This window comes from Diospyros lotus, chromosome 2 (assembly GCF_014633365.1).
Source record: "Diospyros lotus cultivar Yz01 chromosome 2, ASM1463336v1, whole genome shotgun sequence".
NCBI lineage: Eukaryota > Viridiplantae > Streptophyta > Magnoliopsida > Ericales > Ebenaceae > Diospyros > Diospyros lotus.
In genome coordinates, this window is record NC_068339.1 from 883,050 (window position 1) to 908,733 (window position 25,684).

The following is a 25,684-nucleotide window of genomic DNA, read 5'->3' on the forward strand; positions in this document are numbered from 1 at the left end:
TTAAATAGGTTAACTATTTTACCATACTCCCTCATTAATTAAAAATTATATTATTAAATTCTTAATATATAAAATTTTAAAATTTTACATCTCAATTATTAAAAATTATTATTTTAATTTTGTATCAAAGCATTAGTTTAATTTAATTAAGAGCTTAAACTTGAACACCAATGTCCGTCAATACCGATATCCAGTATATGGGCTGAGGAATTTACAGCAGTGTCGGTAGGCGGGGGCGAGGGAATTTCACTTCATGAGGCAAAGATCAAGGAATAAAAAAACTAGTGGTGCTAACAAAAGCGAACCAATAAATTCTCTAACTGTTCTTAATGGTGGGGCTACCTTAATCATCTGATTGGACTTAAGATTAGCCATTTTTTCTTCGAGATATGTCCTAGTTTAAATTATAGACGTTATGAGATTTTTTTAAATAAATTATTACTTATACAAATACGAAGGGGGTTGGTGGGCCCACATGCACATTTGATTTCCTTCAAAGAAGAGACAACAAACATCACACATTAATGAAGATTGGTGAGGGCATTCGACACCGTCGATGCGTAGACACAAGGAATCAATTCTTATCCTAATATTTCAATTGCGTTGAAAAATGCTAATTAAAGATTTGAGAAAAGCATATCAGCATAAAACCCTTCTTTCATGTCCTCACACTATCATGATTTATTCCATATTTCAATTAATTAAACCTTTTACCTTATCCCGTCTAAAAATAAAAAATATTATTTAAATATTTAATTTTAATATTTTAATATATTAAATATAAACTTAAAAATGCGTTTATTTTGAATACGATATTATTTGAACACTTAATTCATAATTTATGTGTATTTTGCCTGCGTAATCTTATAATTTGAGATTATCCTGACACTTCTTAACTTCAAACACGTCTTAAATGCCTTTAGAGGAAATGGAAGCGAAGTTTTTTTTTTTTGATAGATATTTTGATATTTAAATCAATCACTATTAGAGAATAACACAACAATAATGATATAATTAGACTATAATAAATGACGTGTCTTGTTCATTCAACAATGCGCTTATCTTATGCTTCAATAATGATTCAAATACGATCAATGATAATGAAATCTAGGCTCCACTTAGATTTAGGAATAATATTGAAGCATCATTAGGTGAATCAAGTTCTTAATTGGTCTTTTCTATCACTTAAATCTTGGTTTTAGGGTATCATTGGACGTTGTTATCCATTATTACTGACTTTTAAACTTATTAATTTTTAAAAATAAAATATTATTTAAACATTTAAATTTGATATTTGTGATGACACTGTATTTATCTCTTATACATTTATATATATACAACAAAAAAAAAAATACAAAGTATTACCATAAATATCAACCTTGAGCTAAATAGCATTTTTGCTTACAAAATGAGTAAATTTCAAGTGAGCAGCCATTTTCTTTTTCTTTTTTGTAAATAACAAATTCATTGAACAAGAAAAGCACAAACACGCTTATAACAAATAACTGGGTCATTACCTCGCTTAGGACAAAGAAACAATACAACAACACACTAGCTAAAGCACGAAACAACAAATTACAACAAAATAAACCTCAAATGTGCGAGACATAAAACAAGTATGAGGAAAGAAAACAACATACAAAAAGGAAAAGGAAAAGTCTAAAGAGCCCGACGGACTTAACGAAATGGGGCAAAAATATGAAATTGCCCTCGCCCACTTTACAAAATACTCTCTCCATGCTCACTCATCTCCTTTCCATGGCTGTCACCTCGCTGCTGCCCTCGCCTTGCCTCTGTCGCCTCACTGCCATCTCCACCTCGCCTCGCCGACCATCGTTGCATCTTGAAGATGCAGTGACGGTTAGCGAGGCAAGGCGAGGACGATATGGCAGGCGTGACGTCGAGGCAAGGATAGCGATGGGGTAGCGGTCATGGAAGAGAGACGAGCAAGCAAAGAAATAGCAGTAGTGGCCTATTTTGTAAATTTGCAAAGTGGGAGAGGGCAATTTTGTCTTTTTGTCTTTTTTTTTGTAAGACGTTCGGTAAGCTCGTCGGGCCCCATAGAACGACTTAAAGAAGAATATAACAACCACCCTAAAAAGAACGGGGCTAGAGAAAGCAGTGAAGATGGCCTTAAAGGAAACAAGCTAAGCCAAAAACTATCTGCTGCCAAAAATAACCCCCATTCAAGATGAATTTTGAAACATGAGTAAATCGTCAAATTCCACGGTACAAGGCCAAGAGAGAGCCCTGATGAATAATAGAATCTAGCTAGTCTGAAGCCATTAAAAAACCTCATAATTGTCTTGAGAATAAGCGAGAAGCCATGTATTCAAAACGAATCATGCTAGATGTACACCTATTTTGTACATCTTGGGCTACATAAGGGAGTATTATGACCAAAATACCTTGCGCCTCTATGCGCTTCATGAGGGATTTTTTTGCCATAATACCCCCTTATGTAGTCCAAGGTGTACAAAATGGGTGTACTAATAGCATTTTCCATTCAAAACAAATGTGTTACCACATTCAACTAATTTATTCGGTTATATTTTAATAAAGTTGTTTGTATAGCAGAAACTAATACTAATATATTTTTTCACTCTAATTAAGTGTAATTATAAAATTATCTTTTTGTTATATATAAGTAACAATATCATTAGTATATATATATCTTTTGAATTTAAATATATTTACAGTGAATATTATATAAAGTTTAGTATGAAAAAAACTAAGCCTTGTAATACTTAAATATAGGATCTCGAACTCACTAACACTAGTATTTTCAACCTTAACATTTGACTTCTACAAATAGGGCAAATAACAAACAAAATTCAATTTTTTTTATAAATTTATCCAAATATTTTAATTTTGACAATTATATCTCAATTGGTTCAATTGAATATAATTTTATCTAACACTTAAAATCAATTTAGAAGACTCGTGTCATTGTTGACACAATAAATTATCTGTCATATATTTATTTTTATGACATGTGAAGTACAACATCAACAATGACACACATATTTCAAATTAATTTTAGGCTTTGGATAAAATTGCACCCAATTGAGTCAATAAGGATACAATTGCTAAAATTGAAACGTGTGGATAAATTTGTAAATTCATAAAAAGATTTTGGTTTATTTTGCTATTTTCCCTCTTCAATAATAATTTGTTATGCCTTTTATTTTCTTAATATTTAAAAGTAAAAATGAAGGTTCCATCAATGACTTTTTATTTTTCAAAATATTTTTTAAAAATAAAACAATAAAAACTTGGAAACTAAAGTGGGACAATGTAAAGTTTGAAAATTGTGACAAGCAATATTATAATTTTAAAATTTATTTAAAAAATAGTAAAACACTACGAGTTTAGACTATTTATAAAATATGTAAATTTAGGTAGACGAAACTCACTAAATTATACTTCTAAAAATTAAAAAAATATATATAATATTCTTTAAAATTATAATAAATGAATTTTTAAAAAATCTCATCAAAAACAGAGAAAATGAGATGGGCCGGGGAGAACTCAAATTGGGCTTGTCACCTTTAAGTAGATGTTTATCAAAAATTAAACTCTCGGGCCCATTAAGAATAAGACAAATCAAGCTTACGTAACCAACGTTATTTCACAAAATATTCTTAATTTCTCATTTGCATACAAATTTATTTTATTTTTTATATTTGGATTTTATTTAAAAAAATACCTTTATGAGATGAAATACCAATTTTGCCCATGCATAGAAATATGTGTAACACAATACATATTTTCGTACAAGGACAAATTTGGTATTTTAGCACTTCACCACTGTATTCTATTATATCAAATAGAAACGCTCAATTTTTTGTTTTTTTTGTTTTTATTAAAAGAATGTTAAATAAGTTTCGCTCAATCTCTACTTGACCCATGAGATTAGATTCCGTGAAATCAACTTAATACTCTATTACTCACGAAAATGTAAGAGCCATCCAAGCTAATATACGTAACTGGATAACTCATTAATAATAATATTTTCAACTCATTAATAAATTATGGAATTAAATTTATTTTTAATTCAACATATTTTTTAACATGAAAAACTCAAGGGTCGCTCAATGATAGACATCTTTCGACCTAGACTTATCTTATTATTTCTAAGACCTTGCTAATTCCATAACTCTAGGTGAACATACATGTTTATCGCGTGTCAAAACTCGAAGGTTTGGCCTCTTGAATAAATATAAGAAATTGCGTAATCTCACACGAAAATAAATTTGAACTCGCAACCTCACTTTATCCTAAATTTCTAAATATGTGTGATAGATCATTTGCGTTATCTTATGGGATTAATTTTGATATTTTATATTTAAAATTAACAAATTATGAAATTCAATTACATTAAATGAAATTCCACTTAAATAGGTGGAATTGAAAATGAAATCTACAACTTTGAGAATAAAAATTGTTTATGAACAAAAATTCTATCTCCTTCACCACTGAGCTTTGTGAGACTAACCCTCGTTACTTTGATGTTACCATTGAAAATTGTAAATCAAATCCTATTGAGTATAATAATTTTATTATGATTCTTTATTTATAACTAATGAATATAATATATTTAATTAATTTCTAATTTTTAAATGAATTTAAAATTTAATATATATGTATATCTATGTATTCTTTCTCTACTTTAACATAATGCTTGGATAATTTAATTTTAGATTCTTTTCAAATATAAAATTATAAAATTTAATTAAATTTCATATATTTAAATCAAGAGATTAAATTTAATTTTATAAAAACCAATTTCCTGATATATTATTAACAAAACATTATTAATTTTGTCTTTTAAACCTAAGAATAAGCATTCAATTAGTCAAATCGATTAAATTGCTCAAATTCAATTGACCCAACCAAATAATTGCTCGAATCAAAGGAATCAAAAAATTGAAAAAAACAAATAAAGTATAAGTAGATATAAATAATTTAGAGAATACATATTATTTAAATAAAAATAAGTGTTAATTAAGTAAAAAAAATATCACTTGATTAAAAAGATGTGTGACCCGAATAAAAACAATATGGTTTCATTAAAAATATTTATTATTTGAATAAAAATAATATTATTTAATTAAAAAAATTTATGGTCAATTAATAAATTTCGTACTAAGACTAACACTCTTTTTTAATAATTATTACTCGACTAAAATATTTAGATACTCAATTAAATATGATTTTATAATAAAGAGGCTAAATTAAATTAAAATAATCAAAAAATTTAAATTTAAAAATTAAATTAATTTACAAATAAAATTAAATCAAACTAAAAATAAATCATTAGTAAACCATTAAACATGATATTATTATTAAATTAATAATGTTAAGAGTCGTGATTCATGATGATATCATTAATTATGTGTCACATTTTCATCAGAACATATGTTAGATAACACATGATCTTTTTAACTTTTATTAATAAAAAAACGTTATATATTTGATTAGATCGACATTTTATTCGTCCTAACTCTTAAAATTATTATTACCGAATTTTCAACCAAATATAACACTCATATCGGGGCTTTTTAATCCGATTTGAACACGAGAGCGAATGAACTGCTAATCATCTTGACAGAGGTGGTGGTGGTTTTCGCATGCGTTGAAATCGGGAGGGTGGATAACTCTTCAATCAACCCGGAATTCTTCGAAATCGAACGCAATCTTATAATATTCAAACTGTAGACAATGACGAATTCGGCCTATAGACTCCAACAAAGCCCGTACAACTACGAATCCTCCTCTCAGATTCCCAGATATTCATCTTCTGTCTTCACCCCTCCATAGAGATTTTCATTTCTTCATCCCTCGTCCATGGCGTCTCTCAGCTTCAGCTCTCAGATCCGACCCCAAAACTCCTCCTGGGCCGAGCTCCGGTCGACGCCGAAACCGGGTTCCGGGAGGTGTGCCGGGAGAGTCGGCCTGAAAGTGTTCGCTTCCCAGGCCAGCGCCGAGCCCGATCTTACCGTCACTGTCAATGGGTTGAAGATGCCGAACCCGTTCGTGATAGGGTCGGGCCCGCCGGGGACCAACTACACCGTCATGAAAAGGGCCTTTGATGAAGGCTGGGGCGCCGTCATCGCCAAAACAGTAAGCCTCTTTGAACTTTCGAAAATAATCTTAGAAAAGGGTCCGTTCAAGTTCCGTAGGACTTTCAGGGATCTGTGTTTTCTTTGTCTTTGTTGCGATGTTTATGTTCTGATGATTTGTGATCCAAACTGGATTCCCTTGACCGATTCAGATCAACACAGCAAGTTAATAGTATAAATAATGGAACTGATTCAGCTATGTTGTTCTTTAACCTGCTTTGATAGTTCAAATCCACGTGTTGGATAAAGTTGATGATCAAATGTGAAAATTAGAATACCAACTAGTCAAAGTACAAAAGGGTACTTGGATTAATCGTTGTCATTGGTAATCAGTGGTGGAATAATTTGTATGAGATCTGTAAAACAGTTGTCAGAAGGCTGGATCTTCCCCTCCTCCTCTAACCCGCAATGTGACGGGCTTCTAATGGGCTTAGGCACACTCTAGACGACTAGCTACATCTCAAACACTCGCTGTGACAGGGTTATAAAATTTGGATCATCATCAATTAGTTTTAATCCATCTCACTGAAGTTATACTACATCACAGGCTTTCCAAACTCAGAACAATTAATGGGAACCTAGTTGTGCTAGAAATAGAATTTCTAACATCTTGTTCATCCAAACTTTTTTAGCAGTATTTTATTGGAAATTGTGTATTATAGAACTTTCCAGATGGGAAGATACAAATTTCAATACCTAGTGTTTTTCCTTCAATTCCAAGTAGAGAAATGGCTCCTTATCATTGTTGTCTACTAGGTATCACTGGATGCTGCAAAAGTTGTAAATGTTACTCCGCGGTATGCTCGGCTTAGAGCAGGAGTAAATGGTTCAGCTAAAGGGCAAATTATCGGTTGGGAGAATATTGAACTCATAAGTGATAGGCCTCTTGAAACCATGTTGAAAGAGTTCAGGCAATTGAAGGAAGAGTATCCTGACCGGATACTTATTGCTTCTATCATGGAAGAGTACGACAAGGCTGCGTGGGAGGAACTCATTGACCGGGTCGAGCAGACTGGAATTGTAAGCTCTTGCTTCACACTGCCAGAGTTTATATCAGTCTTGTCAATAGCTAAAGGTCCTCTAGCATTCATATGGAAGTATTGTGTGTTTGTGCCTGTGCTTGTGTATGTAAACGTGCTTGTTTTTCTTTCTTCCTTTCTCATTTCTGGTGCCGGTTTAGGATGCTCTTGAAATCAATTTCTCATGCCCCCATGGCATGCCAGAGCGTAAAATGGGTGCTGCAGTTGGGCAAGATTGTGCACTTCTGGAGGAAGTTTGTGGATGGATTAATGCCAAAGCCACTGTCCCTGTCTGGGCAAAAATGACTCCAAATATTACTGACATTACACAGGTTTCCTTCTTATCTTGTTCCCCTCCTAAACATTTGCATTATTTATTGGATTAGGGAACCAAACTCTTTCAGGTATGTGTACATTATGAATGAATGAAAACAAGTGTCATGCTCCTAGGGTTTAGAATGGACTTATGGAATAAATCGGGGAATGAGAGAGTAGAAAGGGAGGGAGAAATCAGAAGAAAGGAGGGAGAATTCAGAGGAAACAGAGAGGGAGAGAGAATTTGAGAGGGAAACAGAATTCAATTCATTCAACTATCATACATTCTCTAACTACCTTAGCCTATTTATAGGCTGTAAACTGAAGGTACAACACTACAGCAGCCTACAATCCAACAAAGGAGAAAATACATGTCTGAAACAATTACTTCTATATCCATGGGTTGTGACAACAAGGTTTTGGTGTATACTACTTGTTAGATTTATCCAGATGCTAAGAAGAAATAGGCAGAGACAAACTAGACAAAGCAAAATTTTTATCTTTTTCTGCTCTCTTCATATAGATCTATTTTGTGATGATTTTATGTTGCTAACACACAACAATGTATAGATTTATTTCTTATTTGTCTTGTACCAATGGTCCGGTGCATCTTCTTGTTATAGCCAGCTAGGGTGGCTCTGAGATCAGGATGCGAAGGGGTATCGGCCATAAACACGATCATGAGTGTCATGGGAATCAACCTCAGTACCTTGCGCCCAGAGCCTTGCGTCGAGGGGTTAGCATTTTTGCCCAATACATGCAAATTTTTTCTCTTCTACATGTTTTTCTCAGCGAGTTTTTACGTATGTTCATTTCAGGTATTCAACTCCGGGTGGCTATTCTTGCAAGGCAGTTCATCCTATTGCACTTGCAAAAGTGATGAATATTGCACAGATGATGAAGGCTGAGTTCGGAGACAAGGGTTACTCACTTTCTGGTATTGGAGGTGTTGAGAATGGTGGTGATGCTGCTGAATTTATTCTTCTTGGGTCCAACACAGTTCAGGTTGTACACTGCTTTTTTGTTTTGGAAAACAGTGTTTGGTATAACACAGTTTTGCTTTCAACGTTAAGCTGACAGTTCTAAAAAAACAAGTTAAGCTGATCCTACACTATTGTCGTGTTTGAAGGTTTGCACTGGCGTTATGATGCACGGCTATGGTCTCGTTAAAAAGCTTTGCTCAGAGCTGCAGGATTTCATGAAGATGCACAATTTTTCATCAATAGAAGATTTCAGAGGGTACTTTCTGTGTTTTTTTGGCTGATTTTTTACTCATTTAGCATGTTTAAGAGATCGATCAATTCCCTGTTCTTACACGAGCATTCTTTTGCTAGGGTTTCTCTTCCATATTTTACGACCCACATGGATTTGGTGAGGAGGCAACAAGAAGCAATTCAACAGAGGAAAGCTGAGAGGAAAGGGTTGCAATCAGATAAAGACTGGACTGGAGATGGGTTTGTGAATGAAAGTGAAAGTATGGTTTCCAACTGATTTATTGTGGCAGCCAGACTTCTTCCCCTTTTATTTATGTTGGAAGCTCTATAGCTAGGTTTGAGCCGAAAGAGTGGACCAAATGTTGAAAAAGCCAAGATGACGATCAAATTGTTTGTTTAAGCTGGTTAAAAGGTGATCCCAAGATAAGGAATTTTCAGCTCATTCCTCATGTGTATGTAGTGTTTCCAGACAATAAGTGGTTCTTCTTCCACAGGCATTTCAGTAATCATCTGAACTGGATTCTGTTTCATGATAATGAAATATTATAAATGCGCTCCCTGTGCAGAAAGTTTCTCTCTAGTTTAACACGATCCATTTTGCAACAACAATCACAAATTTATAGTAAATTCTACCCAAATTCCTTGTAACTTAGGGTCATTTTTACACAGATTTCCTGTAGTCTACGGTAAGATTTAAGGTCTATCCCCCTCTTTGTTAAGTTAAAAGCTTAAATTAAGTCTCCCATTTTACGTTTAGTATTTCCAACTCTTATGATTTCAACATTAAAAAACAACCAATTTGAGTTAGTGACTTAACAGGAAGTGGATATGGACTTATGCTTAGGTGAAGTTGGTCATGCAAATTCTAAACCTCTAATTATTTCTATTCACAATCCAGTTGTATAACAAAGATAAAAAAAAATTGTCCATGATTTGACTTACCTGAACCCTATGTAGCAAGGATCAACTAAACTCAGCATGCATGTGCTATAAATTCTCAACGAGCAGCCATGATTAGAAATTAGAATTTAGAGAGGCTGCCATACAGTACGGTACAATAATTGGGGACTAGGGATCTCACACAACTTCATATGACATCAAAGGGAACAGGAAAAGACCTATTAGAGAGAGAGAGAGAGAGAGAGAGAGAGAGAGAGAGCAAAATGTTAATGATGTTATCATGACATAAAAAGTAGAACAAAAAAGAACAGTTAAATTGGGAGAAAAAAAGTAGGCCAAATAGATATTTTTTAATCACTGTATTTGTAAGATATTTTTTTATTTAAACACTTTAATTTTTTATTTTTTAAATTATGTAATCCTGAGTCAATTATACAGCTCTACAAATATGTTGAGAATAATGAATTAAATAGAATTTAGAGATATAATTGAAATAATAAAAAGTTCAGATAATTAAGTTAAAATTACATAATTTAATGATATTATTGAAATAACAAAAAGTTCATACAATTAACTTGAGTATAATTGAAATAATAAAAAAATTTGAGTATCTAAATAAAAAAAAATTCATAAGTTGAGAGACTAAAATATATATTTTGCCAGAAAAAATATGGGGAGTTGTCTTCCACAGGACTGGGTAGGGGCTTAACAAATTGCAAGTCAATTCCAAAAAATTGTACATGGCATTAGGTAGTGCAGTGCAGATGAGGAACATAATCACGTGAGATTGTAAGGTCCCGCCCCCTTCAATGTTGGAAAGCTACACAAATATGTAGGCTGCATGACTTTTACAACCCTGGACGTCCTTTCCCAGCCAAAATCAATCGTCTGGTAATGTCAAAAACAAGAACAAGAAAAGAGTGCAACAGTGTGATATGCTATCCCAGCAGTTGTCTGGTCTGTGGTTGTTTTCAACACAACATCACATTGTATATCATTCTCAAAAATCTCTCCAAAATACAATCGTTTATCCTATTGTCTCTGATCGGACCATGGTCCATGCCGACACAATGCATATAGCCTGGTTTGTCTATCCTTTTTTCAGCTTTTCAATACTCCTTGAGAAAAGTAGATGGGATGAAATAAGTATCTAGCAAAAGAAGTGGAGGATGACAACAGAAAACTTGGCCGCCAACTCCATACAGTGGGTAGTGAGTTAAAGGCTTGGTATGTGGTTGTCTCACACTCAAAAGTGGCATATATTTTAAAAGTATGCAACTGAAAACATTTTTCTGGTAGAGATTTGTGTAAAATTCTGATATAAAAGCATTCTCCAGCAGGGTTATCTCCTCGTGTCCAAAATAGAACAGTTGGTGACTGCCAGTTGCTTCTGACATTGACCTTTCTACCATAGTACAGGAACCAAGTTTTCGTGTCCCCAAATCTCAATCTTGACCAAGGAAATTTTGTATTTGCAACTACAGACCATCTTGATCTTCAACTATGTGTGTCAAATTCATTTCATCGATCCAAGTATGCCATGATTTGATATATATACACATATATACATGCACACAAACATATTACCTTGTGCAAAGGCTATCACACAAAGTTATAGGGATCCTTTTGCAGCTCATGATAAGGTTTAGGTAAAAGGAGATCACAGCGACGTTAAAGTCCAAATACTGAGACTTACAAATATGGCTAGTGAATTATTTTGCAAATATTTAGTTCGATAAGTTTTGAGTAGGCATATGATTCTCATTCAATTGAACTCACGGGTTAAATAGTTAGACCAGTTCTGCAGGACACCTAAATCCATGGAGAAGATTTTGAGCATTGACTATGATCAGTAGTTCCGTGTTTTTACCTCCCAGTAAAATCACAGTAATGAATCAAATGATACAGAGAACTCATCAATTCTATTCTCCTGTATATGGCTTGTGTATATGCATATTGTGGATGGATTTGAAGGACTTTGCTTTTATGAAATAGTTTAAAGACTACAATTACTGCAGGGAGAAATCTGTCCTCCTTGGAGCTATGTCAAGGTTGTCTGACAAAGATAATCTGCAGTGGTTCATAGAATTTATGCACCAATGGCCCAATGTCAGCATCGTCTTTCTAGCTGAAAAGATTTGAGCCATCAACCTCAACTAGAATTGTCAATTTTAATTCTTTTTTTATTGATATCCTATCATATGAGCATACATCTGTACAGGATGATTTTTTTTTTTTTTTTGGGTTTCGTTGAAATAAATCCAAGTTATGTAATCATCTCTGTCCAGTACTTTCTCAGACAATCTATGCATTCGATTTTACAAGTATGGTCTCAAGTTCTTTTCTCAACATAAATTAACATGTTTATGTTCAATTCTCGAGGAACAAGGAAAGCATATAAAGACATATATGCACATGGTGTATTTTCACTAAAGTAGGATCATCACGTTAATTTCTTGTCTTCTGATCTCTGTGTGTGATTGGAAGCTCTATGAATGGCTGCTGGCGGTCTCTTTCTGCAAAACTGCTCTTAGGCACGCTATACTGTTATTGCCATAGCAACAACTGGCCATGATATCTACTTTAGAGTATGCGACAGAACAGTTCAACCTATGCTCTGAATTCCCTTTCAGAAGTCAAAGCACATAGAAGACATCCTAAATAATTGGGTTTGCCTTCTTATCTTTCCTTTCTCTTTAATTCTTGATCATATATAAGTATTACATGTAGCCTGTTGGTAAAAAGACTCCTAAATGATTGGGCTTTCCTCTTCCTTTCTTTTTTTTTTTTCTTTTTCTTTTTCTTCAACCTTTTTGAACATTTTTAACAGTATTATAGATATACTCTTTAGCATGAGATTCTAATGACTTCAATCTGTTACCTACTAAGATGTGTGTGTGTGTGTGTGTGTGTGTTCTGATGCAAAACATGTAGGCAAAAGATGTCAAATTTCGGCATTTTGTTGACATCTAAATGTCATCAAAATGCAAGGAAATATTGCCAAGTAATGCACAAGTCTAGCATAACGTGTACAGAATAGAAACACCTTAAAGCAACGAAACCAAGATAAAATTGCAAATTGATAACCAAAATGTTACTTTTTCATTTGAAGAAATTTGTAGTTGTCATGCAAACAAGGATTATTATGCTAGTCTGATTCTTCTCTATTTACTTTTTCATTAAGATAATTTGGTTCCGGGGAGTATCTATTTATAAAGGAAATACTGAACAACTAGAAAAAAGAAAAGAAAATAAAAGAACTAAGGCATCAAATTCAAGTTGGACATCCTCAAGGGCCATTAATGCTCTAATCATCGGATTGCAGGATTTTGCAGAATATTGATATGTGAACGCTGTTTAGGTTTCAAGAGTCTTATAACTTATCTATAAAAAAAAAAGATATATTTTTATCCACAAAGTGCTAACTTACTTCTTGAACTTCTGCCATCCTCTGGAGGAGAGGGAGGGAGAGAGAGAGAGAGAGAGAAGAAAACAAAGAAATTTAGATTGACTCTTAACAACCTTATTGTTCCCAAGTAGAATGTAAGGGAAGATCAATGCTGACCCACATGTCTCAAGTATCAAACAACTTCTCTATCTATATAACTAAGGTGTTGGGAAGAAAAGAGGGTCATTCCACTGGCAGCACTGATCTGAATATTTTCCTGAGAGATGTCATAGCTATGGTGACATGCAGACATGTTGTTCTGATTGCTTTTTTCTTTTTCTGCTTCAACTCGAACATGGCAGAAGGTAATCCAGACTATCTTATATTTATTCTTTTCCTATGGCTCACAAGTTCTATATCTATTGCCCTTCTGAAACTCTAACATGAAGTGCAAAAAAAAAGGGTGCTTTTTATTATTATTTTTTTCTCACTACACTTTTTCTTCATTCTCTTCCTTCAGCCAGGATATTGAGTCACAGTAGCAATCGACCAGATGATCAAGTTGAAACAAGACATGGATATGTAAAAACTAAGGAAGAAGAGATTCAACATGTAGGAGATTTACTGACCATGGATTACACCCCAGCAAAAAAGAAGCCTCCTATACACAACTAAGTTAATTCTGGTGATACTATTTATTGGGTATGGACTGTTAGGGTCACATCCAATCAGAGTTTCCCCTCTGGTAGCTTGCCTCTACCGTTTTTGCCCAGCAAAAAGGAATCAAAGAGAACGGGGGAGGGGGGAGAAGAAGAAGAAGAAGCCTCGTGTTTTGGTAATTTTTGGTTTTCTATTTCTCTTGCAAGACAGTTGGAGAAAAAGAAGAAAATAAGACAATGGAAAATTCGTGCGACCTCCAAGGCTCTCAAATTTCTTCTTCTTCTTCTTCTTCTTCTTCAAAAGATTGAATAAGAGCACCAGGGTCTTATGGAGTCTTTTAATATGAACTACAGTGAATATGATCTGCAATTAAAGCCATGTGTTAATCTGAAAAAGTTATTTTATATATGTTGACAAAATAGCTTTAAATATGCACAAGGAGAAAGAACTTGTTGATTTTGTCACATTTTTGTATTATACTATTTATCAATATTTTGAAAACCGAACCAAGTAGCAAACTCAAAAAGAGAGAGGTTTGTTGTTCAGCAGTCGAACTGAGGTTGAACTATGATATTTTTATAAAAAGTAAATATATTTAATTAAAAATATGATACAAAAATTTAGAAAATAAAATTATCAAATGATAGTTGATAGATTTAAAGTGAATTAAGTAAATTTTCCCACAATTAAAAAAATATTATACAATAATATTAAAATAAATTTAATTATGATTAAAATAAAATAAACTTGAAATCAAATATTAAAATTACAAATCAAAAATTAAAAAATTATTCATATAGTAACCAAATGATAGATTGTATTCAAATAATAGACATTAACTCTTTCCAAATATCTCAAATTTTTATATTTTTAACATTTAGAAATAAAATAAAAATAGCTTGACACTACTGGTTCAAGTGATTTAATTAGTCCAACCGTGATTCTTGTAAAACTGACAACAAACTAATTTTTTGCCATAAACCAGACCAATTTTTCGGTTAATTTCTGATGTAGCTAATTCAGTTTAGTTCTCCAAACATTACTATATATCTTTTTATTATAGGAAAATAATTAATCTTAGGAAAATGTTATAAATATTTTGTAATCTTTAAAGAAAAATTACCATGAACTTACTACCAACAAAATTTAATATGAATAATTATGCTTGTACATTTCCATTTTATCAATTCACTGTAGTCCCTAAACTTCCCGTTGTGACCATCAAAATGCAGTAATTTTACTCTCTTTTTTTTTTTCTTAGGTAAACCCCACAAATTATAGATGATTAATTCCTCATCATAGAGAAAAAGTTAAAAGATCTACATTTAAGTGGTGTTTGTTAACCAAAAAATGGGAAAAAAAAAAGTCAAATATGAGAAGCATTCCAGATATTTGTCTTTTCTAACGTGTTTGTTAAAATTATTTGACATTTTCTGAAAAAATCCTAACGTGACCCTTTATTTTATTTTTTTTAGATAAATTTATCTGATCTCTCATTCGAATAAATTTATCTAATATTTTATAAATAAATCTAAATTACTCTTATATAAAAACCTCACCAAACATCCTTCACCTTTCATCTTCTTTTATTTAATTTTCATTGCTGTTCGTTTTCTTTCATCTTCACGCACGCTTCCACAGAAACAGCAAAGGAAAGGTATATTCTTCATCTTCTTTTCTTTTCTTTGCTTTAATCTTCTTTTCCTCTACATCTTCCTTTCTTTCTTTCGTCTTCTTTTCCTGTATATCTTCATGTCCTGTTCATCTTCTTTTTCTGTAAATCTTCTTCTATTTCCTCTGGTCTTCACTATTTTATTTGTTCTTTTTTCTGCTATTTCATTGGTTAATCTGTTAACTGTTAACATTAATCTCATTTTATTTTAATCTTCCTTTCCTGTTAACAGTAATAGCAGATTAATCTTCCTTCACCTGCGGCTAAATGTTAACTGTTAATCTGCTATGGAAAGGAAGATTAAAATAGCAGATTAAAATTACTGATTTTGTTACATTATTATAATAGAATATAATATTTATTCTTGAAAAAACTTTTAGTTTTCCAGCTGCATCGCAATTAGTTGTGTAGTTAATTTTAATCATAAACTTGTTTTTGATGTTAACAAACAATTTTGAATGAATTTGATAATAGAGATATTTTAATAAAAAAAAAAATTCTTATCTTAGTGCTTATCATATGCATTAACAAATATATGGAAAGAAAAAATACAGTTATCAGTAGATCTCAAAAAATTTAATAAACAATTTGATAGAAATTTTGAAATGCTTCTCAATTTTATTTTGAAAAATATTTCAACCTTATTTTAATACTCTCTTATTTTACTTATTTTAACAAATGCTACCTTAGAGATGATGTGGCAAGAATATGTAGCCACTTGGGCCTATGGAATAGCACATGCAAACTGATGTTTATAGTGTACATTTGAAGCATAAATATTAATTGAGAAAATAAAACAAATCTAAAAATTCTAAAAGGAATTTGCCAGAAGTATTATAATTGGTGGAAAGAAAGGTAGGAAAATCTCCTACTTTCTAAGCATGAATCAGAGTTCCTCAAAAAAGTTTAGGTTATGAGCAACTTATAGCTTACCATAACACTGTAACATAATGCATGCGTAATAGAACATTTAATATTGTGAATGATGTCATAACATACATATTTTGTTACCAACTTTTGAAAGGAAAAAAAGAAAAAAGAACTAGGCTACCCTGTAACAATGCCACATGTAACTCAGTTTAAGATGTTAGGAAGAAAATTTAGGTCACAACAATTAATTTAAAGCATGGAGGGTAAGGAGGAAATACAACTCACATTGTAGAATGGAAAGATATATAGAGAAGCAACATTCAAACCACAGAGTTATTGGCAGAAACATGAGGAACTTTTGATGATCCTGGGAAAACATACTTCTGATACACATTTCATGCAGAGAACATCAGACATCCATACAGATTTTCTCCAAGTATATTGTGAGAAATGGAGTAAAAGAGAGAGAATCAAATTTTAGACGATCATGGTATGGTATAAATTCTTTAAGTTATCGTACCATAGGTAGGCTGGTAGCAAACAAGGGGTCCGGTAAAAATTCCTTAATTGATGAACATGCATCATCATACACAATACATGTAAATTTACTTGATTTTGCAGAAGCCAGACAATATATATATATATTTGTATTTAGAAAACGAAATACAGTGCATACTTTATATTTTGTAGACCATACCAACCTCCAGAAGAGCAGCATGGGGGATGTTCAATGCCACCGGGGGCTCTCGACAATTTTTGTCAAGAAAAACATAGGTCATGATGAGAAATTTCTTGAGAAAATTAGATGACCCACAAACTTGAAAATGCAACTGGCCCAAGAAATACGCGGTGCCACTTTCCCTGGCATCTATGAGTCCTTGGAGTTCCTCCCTAACAGAAAGACGCATTCTAGGGCTACTTGGAGGCAAAGTAAACCGAACCTTTTTCCTCCTGATAGGAGCAGAAACACTCCTTGATGAATCACCTGAGGAACGTGTCCCAATCTGAGTGTTTGGTGAGCTTGCAGGACCAGCACTTGTTATGGTCCCACCTAGAGGAATCAAAGCAGTTCCATCAGCCATTTGGCTTCCGACAATAATCATCTTTCCTTCAGGGGAACTCAATGCTTCAACATCAGCTTCTCCCCGAAAAATAAATTCGCCAATTGAATGAATAATATGTTCCTCAAAATCATCAGTGTCCCTTACACTATCACAATATCCGTACCTTACAATGCATCGATAAATCTTATATTCTTTTGGCCCAACCCTACCAATAAGATACCTCTGGCAGGGGGGGATATGAGGCACTGGTAAAGACTTGAAGGACAGGAAAATAAGTACTTGATGATATGCAGGAAGATTTGTAATAAAATGGGAGAAGAAAGCTGGGATTCCGGTTAATACATCTGTATAGATAAAACCAATTCCTGGTACTCTGGAAACTTCTAAACCAGGGCTAAGGTCTGCAAGCCAATCAAAGTATACTTTGTTCTGTAAATCAAACTCGTGCTTCTTCAGTGTGCCATAGTGCCAGGCAAGCATGATTGTCATGAAAATCACCATAAGGACAACTAAGTACCAGGTTCCCTCATGAAAATTCAACAAAGATGCTAACAGATACATGACTTCAATCAACCCAAAGAACACTAGAAAGCATGCAGATAGAAATAAGCTCTTCTCCCAGTAAAGTGCTATTACGAGTGACATCAAGCAAGTTGTTATTAGCATTGAAGAGATTATAGCTAGACCTGCAGGAAGAAATGTAAAAAATAGCTATCAGACATAAATCCACAATCTTTTTAATGCAAAATTTCGGTTTCACTTCAGTCAATTTATGTCTAATGTAAGAACAGGTATTGTTGCACCGTTCAGTAGCAACATGTTTGACCAATCAAATACACAATCCTGTTTGTTGTGTATGCTAGAAATCAAGTTGATCACACATGGATAGGCATCTGATAATGAGAACATGCGCTTTCCAATAAGGATAAATGCACATTTTCTGCTCCTAGTTTATTCTTTGTTATTATTATGTTATTTTGTAAATTATGGAATTCATAAAATATTTGTGCTTGCACGCAATTATAAGTTTCATGTTTCAAATATGGTTTACTCCTTTAAGAACAAACTAGAGGATATCTTCTAGCATACCTGTTGCATTTCCAATCAGTTTCATGTCACGGAAACCAAGTGTCGCAATAAGACTGAGGACCATCAATATCCAGTTGACATCCGGAATGTAGACCTGTCCGTATATCTTGTCAGATGTATGGATGACTTTAACTCGGGGAAAGCAATCAAGTCCCACACATTGGTTTATAATGGAAAAACTCGCAGTAATGGTTGCTTGGCTTCCTACAACAGAAGCAAACAAGGAGAATATGCGGAAGACATGGCGAATAGTTCCTGAAATTTACGTGTAAAAATGTGAAATCCTCAACAATCCAGCAGCTGAAAAAATGTAAACAAAACATAATTACTTACTGTTAGGTATGGCTTCACTGAGATGGACACTGTCCTTGGAAACATCAAAGTGCTTGGAGATAAATGCTGCTTGACCAGCATAACACAAAAGGAGAACTGGATAAATTAGGCAGACAAAAGTAACCTACAGTAGAGACATCGTATAAAGGATCACTCTGTTGAACAACATTCAGTAACAGTGATGAACAAATTCTATTTATTACCCTGATAGATCGTTTGGAGAAATGGCCTAGATCTGTAAACATTGTTTCTGATCCTACAAATATATAATTCCATGTGAATTAGACAGAACAAACAGCAGAATAACTGATTATTATCAAAATATACACCTATTGCCATATCTATTTATTTAGTCTTGATTAAAAAAAGAAGTTAGAAGAACATAAATCAATAAAATGAGCAAATGATGTCAGTATATACTAACCTGCCATGCAGAGGAGGATACTGGATAAAAATCCCCAACTTCTGGTTTTGAGGCTTCTTATAAACTTGAACATGTATATTGGAGAGATTGCATATATAATTCGGGGCTCAAAATGAATGAATATATTATAAAGACCAATTACAGTGATGAATAAGAGCCATATAATGACAACTGGAGCAAATAAAAACCCAAGTTTATGGCTCCCATAACGTTGCAGTGTGAAAAGGCAGACCAATATAGCACATGCAGTGGGCACAGGTACATCTGAAACAAAAAGCAATCCAAGGGGATGAGCAACTCATAAATGGGAAATCAGCTTTAGAAATCAATAAGAATACAAGTCTTTATTTAAAACTGATGTGGATATTGTCAGGTTAAATCTGAGAAAGAACTCATCCACATGCACATGGCTAACTTTTAAACTATGCTGTGTTGGAGCTCTAGCTTTAGAAAGAAAAAACAAGAGTTAATGCAACCTAATAAGTCAAATCCTTCAACTTAAGGGAGTAAGAGTTTGGTAGGGACTGGGAGTTGTCTACATTTTGTCAGGTGGGAGTGAAGATCAGATCCCATTCAACAGAACAGAAAAGGAATCATGACGACCATTTAGCAACATAATTTGAAGGCTGGAAGGTACAGCTCTGAATTAAGCAAATGTGCACGGTATGCAATTATAAGGATTCCATGTTTTGACAAAATAACTCTTGAGTTCCCTGTAGAATATTATATTATGGATAAACAACATGATTTACATCCATGGAAATGGGCATTTTATAATGTTTTATGTAGTATCTAAAAGGCAGCATTTATCTTCTACAATTTGCTTCCACAACTAGCAATATATCAATATAATAGAGGGTAGAAGATGAAATTCCACACCTCGGTATCCCAAGATTGATCCTAGTGGCTAGTATTGAAAATAGAGTTTATTAGGTAAGTTAACTCAAAACACCAAAAAACAAAGAAACTCATCTGGAATGCAACATAGGTCCCACTTAAAAGGATTTTGCTTGCTCCTTAACATATCTGAAGATTGGCAAAGGAATATTTTCACCAAAATGACATATTCAATAATCTAGATAATTTGTTGATATTTTGAAGTGGAAAAAGTAGTTCTAAGGAGATGTCAATTTTAAGAATTTATCAACAAGATTAATACATATATGTTGATAAATTAATGATTAACTAATCAACATGACTGAGAAAGTGTGTCAAATAAATTAGTACTTCAATGCATGATCACATCTGAATCTCCAAATGCAAGGCAAAGTAAAAACTTCTATATGTCAGTGATTGTTTGTCAACCCATTATGTCTGTGCCCCAAAAGAGATCTCTGTAGCATAGTCACTGAAAATGCACAGAAGAGAAGCTGGGCCCACGATTTCTCAGGACTCATTAAAATGATGTTATTGGAAGGTCATGAAGTTCACATAAACACAGTATGTTATGGATTTTGAAAGAAGAAACCAAAGGAGACAAATGATAATAGAGATATGCTTACACGGTAAGAATTACCTTTCTTCAAAATCTTTTCAACATGGTCTCTTCTTTTTTCTGAAATGGGAACTGGTAAAAAGCACGAAAAACTACTATTTTAGCTTAAGCGTGATGATGGCATTGTTTATAGGATGCAAAAGTATTTCTGCAGTCAAACCTGCTGTTTATCCTTACATAGACATGAGAAATCTGCCAGTGATCGTCCAAGACCAGATGAAGCTGACAGTACTGGAGCAGGAAAAGACAAAAAAGCAAATTACTAGAGTAAAATTTGGAGATAGTAACACAACATAGGATGGATAAGAAAAGTGAATCAAGTTATGATTTTCTAAAAAAAGAAGAGAAACATACCAGATAAAGCTGGAGTGAGAACACCATCACCAATTGTCAAGCAAGAACCAACCAGAGCAAGGACCAGCATGAAATAGTGACTACTCTTATGTTTTTCAATGGCTTTTCTAGCTCTTGATTTCCTCTTAACTTTAGGATGGCTTTGCTCCTCAGTTTGCAGAATATCATTTACACTTTGATCATTTGGAAGTAAACCCACTCCAGCATGCCTGCAGAGCAGTGAGTACAGTGCAAAAGTCCCGCCTGTAACAATTCGTTGCAAAGAAGAATGCTTCAGGATATTCATGCAATCTGCATTGTATTTAGTTCAAAAGGTATGGGATATTATACCCTCTCCATCATCATCAGCCCTCAATACTATCAAGGCATGCTTCAGTAAAGGAATGATGGTTAGAGTCCAGAAGATAAAGGAAAAAAGCTCATATATCATATCATCTGATTTGATGTCCTCAGCAGAAAGGGTTCCAAATACGAATAAGGGAGCAATACTAAGGTGACCATAGATTACTCCAAGGCTTTGGAATGAAAGAAGGACTGTATGTCGCCAAGTCTCCTGCAAATCAGCAAGTCAAAATTAAACATGTTACGGCAAGGGATTCAGCTAACAACTCCAAAAACACCAAAATATAAACAGCTCTGATTCATGACTGGAAGGTGAGATGTAAGTATAAACTGTAACTTCCCCTAAAGCCGTTCTAGCACTCCATCTTTCTTATTTCCGGACATTAGAACCTCTAGTGAACTATCAAAATCGTGGACCCTGTATTATTAATATGTATGATTTTTATGCATGTAGCCCTAGTAACTACAGCTTTCTACCCAAAGCCACTCCATAAGGGCTCGCTTGATAGGCTTTCTGATTTCATTTTTCAGTTTCTACTTCCAAAATCATGGAAATGGGGGGAGGGTGGGCGGAAGGCAGTGGTTCATAATTTTTATTTCTAAAAGAAGTCAAAATATTTGAAATTTACTCAAAAAGGCAAACACACTGAGGGAGGGCTTTTTTTTTTTTTTTCCTTATTTGGTTCTTTTCCAGTTGAGTCTTCCTCCCCTCCCCCCAGGGCCCCACCCAATCTTCTTCTTGTCCCCTGAACTCCTCAGTCTATTCTTCCTCTCCCCCAACCTTTTTCTTCCCCTCCTAGTCTCAGCCTAAGGTCTTCCCAAATGTACCCCTGCCCTCCACATTGCAGCCTTTTTCTTCTTCTTACTTGTCGCCCAACACTTCTCCATCTTCTTTGTTTGTTTTTTTCCTTTCATTCTCTTGTCTTGTCCAAATGCAGCCAAATCTGGGTTTGGCAAATGCATTATGGCTTATCTAAATGCTAGAAGAAGAAGAAGAAGAAGAGAGGAGAAAATAAGCCAATAAGAAGAATGAGGACAGATAACGGGTCAAAGTTCCCTAGTTGAACCAAAATTTGAGTTTTGATGAACGACCCAGTAGGTTTGCTAGTTGAAAGTATTAGTAGAAGGACAAAGAGTCAAAAAAAATTTAGGTTAAGGGTATTTTTACCAATATTAATAAACTATTACATGTATATAATCACCACCTAAAATAAACAAAATTTTTATCAAACAACATATGCAGTTTTATTGTCAAAATTTTTGAAAAGAGAAACTCATCCTTGTCAGTAGGAAATTACTTGTTGAGAGCCCTTTGTGATCATCAATTCCATTTCCACACCCTCAAGAGATAACCCTTACATTTCATGCATGTGTGTGCAGGCAGTTGAGTGCCTTAAAAGAAGAGAAACTTTGAACAGGTCAAGCGCAGATGAGTTTATAAACTCTTTCAACTATAATCCACTCATAAGTTATTAATTGATGCATCAAACAGGGAGAGAATTTGGTGGCTGAGGTGGTACTTCGTTTGGAAATTAAAAGCTTAAAGTAATCTTAGTGCAGAAGTATGCTGTACGCCCATTTGAAAAAGAGAGGTCAACTAGGATAGAACAGAAGGGAAAAAACATGGCAGGAAAGAATCCGAAAAGGGACTCTATGTAGAATTCATTTGCATTCAAATTCATTCATTTCAAACATAGCGTTATCCATTTGAACTATTTCCTCATCCAACACTAGTAAAACTAATGGCAGAAAGGTGTAATGTACTTAAAGTGAGATTTGAGATGATGCATAAAAATCGATTCATGAAAGGGGCAATTATAGCGTTCATGTGAAATTATACACTGACCAGAAAACACTCACTAGAGCTGAAGTTCCAGGAAAGATCAACACCCAAATGTTTTTAAATTTTAAGTGTGTGCAAGCGGAGACCCTAGTAAAAAACCTACCTCAAAAGAATGCAATTCAAAGAAAAGGCAGAGAATTACCTTAAACTCAGGAGCAACGTTGAATCCAGGACTCGGATTGTGATGATGATCCATGGATTAGGCAAGGGAGAAAGAGGGAATGAGCCAAGGTCTGATTTAGGTTCTGCGGAATATAAACAACGGCGGGTGAAATCAAGCCGCGATTGGGCCGAATTAAGTAGCAAACGGACAAAAGGCGATGCATCCGGAAACAAAGAGCGACCAAGATTGGAATCATCCTCTCCATGTGTATACGTGTGAACAGGGGATTTCTAATGTTTCTTGTTGCTATCGCTTGAATCCGCTCCCTCAAAACATGCACCCCGCTTCGTCTTTGTTTCCGTTTTCGCATAGTTTAATGTCGGAAGAGAATGACTGCAGGATTGATAGCGATGGGCCTCGGGATTTGGTGTGAAATCATCGTATGAATATTCATATCACAATCAACACAAGATCGATCGGGACCCGACGTGGCTTTCCGTGTGGGATGGACAGTCGTCAGTCGGCTCCTCCTTGTTTGTCTGGACTCTGGAAGCAGCAGACACACTTCCTTGGCTTTGGATTATGTACCGTTGGGACTGTATCTTTATTCTCAAGCTATTGGCCAAAATTCAATAAATATCTTCAAAGTTTTTTTTTTCTGTAAGTGAAATATCTTCAAAGTTAATAATTGTTTTCAGACAAATTAATTAAAAACTAAAAAGTGTCGCCAATTAATGATTTAAAAAATAAAAAATAAATAAAAATAAAAAATATAATCACTGATTATAATTAATCTTTTTTTGTTGTAACGTGAAAATCTCGAAAAGTCTCTCAATCATAGATAATTTTTAATTCGAATTAATCTCATTATTTTTAAAACTCGTAATTTCACAACTCTAAGTAAATAGACAAGTTTGTCGTGGGTTCAAATTTTGAAGGGCCTGACTCTTCTAATAAATATAAGTGATTGCGCAATCTAGTGCCGAGCTTGAGGTGGAACGCGTGCACTATTTTTGCGAGAGGATACTCTGATCAATCTTAAATCAAATTAATTTATCTTTAAATAAATAAAAAAATAAATCAATTCATTTTGAACTAATTTATTTTTGAATTGTGGAATTAAAATAATTTTCAAGGAATTACATTTTCTTTTTTTTACTCAATAAATACAATTTTTTATTGAATTTTCAAACACACGATTTATTTATTTTATTTATTTGTTTTTTAGTAAATACAAATTTGGGTTAATTTTTAAACACTATATTTGTGCTTTTAATTTTAAATATTAAAATATCGAAACAGTACAAGTAACATCATCATCAATTCATCATATCATCATGTATATGAACTGCCAAAGAATTGAGTAAAAGCACTGTGCATATATAACTCTTACCATCATCATCATCATCATCATCATATCAAAGTTCATATTTACAGAAAGAAAGAGAGAAGATCAACACTACTACACTGTGGACTACTATAAAAACCACACACACACACACACATATATACATATATATATATATGAACCAGAACCCATGGACGACGTCGTTCTACGAGTGCCCGACGGAGATGGGCCTGCCGGAAAGTCCCAGCGGCGAGGGCGACCTTCCGGAGAGCTGGCGGCCGATGCCCGGTCTCATGACGTGGTCGGTGACCTCCTTGAGTCGCTGCTCCTGCTTTATCTTCCTCACCTGGCTGTGAACCGGATGATGATCGTCACTGTTCTTCTTTCCCTTCGTCTCCATCTCTTCACAGATTTATCATTTACAGAACAATCCAAGCTATTTACATATATATATATATATATATATGGGAACATCTTCGAAGGCTCGTAGGGTTGGTTAATTTGGACGTTTCCATTCGGGTCGGGAACGAGGAGTCGCGTGAACCCGCGTGTTTTGACTTCGTTTTGGAATCGGACCGGGTCGCAAGTTTGACGGGACGCTGCTTTTACTTTCACGCTCTGGTCACGCGCGTGATGAATAGCCATACGCGGTTAGTTGGCAATATTCGGAGTTGATGTGTTGCTATTTTCGGCAAGTTGTTTCCTGAACAGGGAAATATATTCCCTTATTCTTTTTTCTTATTCGAATCAAAAACGAATCTCCCTATTTATTATGGATTGGTTTCTTTAATATATTGATGATTAAATTGTCCTAATTTTATTTTTAAATTTATTATTAATAATTTATATTATTTAAATATTTTTTAAAAATAAATATTATATTACAACTTTTAATTTTTTATAATTTAATTAATTTTTCTTTTAAAAAAATAAAAAACAAGAAAAATTTCATGACTGAATATCTCCGACAAGTTGCATAATACCTCAACCCAAGATGCATATTTCTCTCCAAAACTTCAAAAATGAAGAAATGAAAGAGAACAAAAAATTAAATTCTATATTTTTATTTAATGTGGAAATATAACAATGGGTTATTATTTATTTTAATTTTTTCTTAATAAAATTA

General features: G+C 33.8%; 2 protein-coding genes across 2 annotated transcripts; one reads left to right on the top strand and one right to left on the bottom strand.

Annotated features, from left to right (window-relative positions):
• The first annotated feature begins 5,572 nt into the window (after positions 1-5,572).
• LOC127795857 (dihydropyrimidine dehydrogenase (NADP(+)), chloroplastic) lies at positions 5,573-9,253 on the top strand. Its single transcript, XM_052327787.1, has 7 exons — positions 5,573-6,126; positions 6,882-7,145; positions 7,306-7,476; positions 8,083-8,195; positions 8,278-8,464; positions 8,589-8,698; positions 8,794-9,253. Exons 1-7 carry the CDS (start codon positions 5,851-5,853, stop codon positions 8,948-8,950), a joined length of 1,278 nt encoding a protein of 425 aa, XP_052183747.1. The 5' UTR covers positions 5,573-5,850; the 3' UTR covers positions 8,951-9,253.
• Positions 9,254-16,154: 6,901 nt separating this feature from the next.
• Positions 16,155-23,799, bottom strand: LOC127793784 (potassium transporter 10-like). Its single transcript, XM_052324510.1, has 10 exons — positions 23,250-23,799; positions 21,253-21,475; positions 20,923-21,165; positions 20,746-20,799; positions 20,590-20,640; positions 19,074-19,337; positions 18,853-18,905; positions 18,650-18,773; positions 18,317-18,571; positions 16,155-17,913 (listed from the first exon to the last, which is right to left on the bottom strand). The coding sequence occupies exons 1-10, from the start codon at positions 23,301-23,303 to the stop codon at positions 16,841-16,843; spliced, it is 2,394 nt and encodes a 797-aa protein (XP_052180470.1). The 5' UTR covers positions 23,304-23,799; the 3' UTR covers positions 16,155-16,840.
• Between the last annotated feature and the right edge of the window lie 1,885 nt (positions 23,800-25,684).

Coding starts and splice junctions, on each gene's coding strand:
- LOC127793784 (XM_052324510.1), bottom strand. CDS start 23,303: ATGGATCATCATCACAATCCGAGTCCTGGATTCAACGTTGCTCCTGAG. Junction 21,166..21,252: donor GGCTGATGATGATGGAGAGG/GTATAATATCCC, acceptor GAATTGTTACAG/GCGGGACTTTTGCACTGTAC. Junction 20,641..20,745: donor GGCAGATTTCTCATGTCTAT/GTAAGGATAAAC, acceptor GCTTTTTACCAG/TTCCCATTTCAGAAAAAAGA.
- LOC127795857 (XM_052327787.1), top strand. CDS start 5,851: ATGGCGTCTCTCAGCTTCAGCTCTCAGATCCGACCCCAAAACTCCTCC. Junction 7,146..7,305: donor GGGTCGAGCAGACTGGAATT/GTAAGCTCTTGC, acceptor GTGCCGGTTTAG/GATGCTCTTGAAATCAATTT. Junction 8,196..8,277: donor CCAGAGCCTTGCGTCGAGGG/GTTAGCATTTTT, acceptor TGTTCATTTCAG/GTATTCAACTCCGGGTGGCT.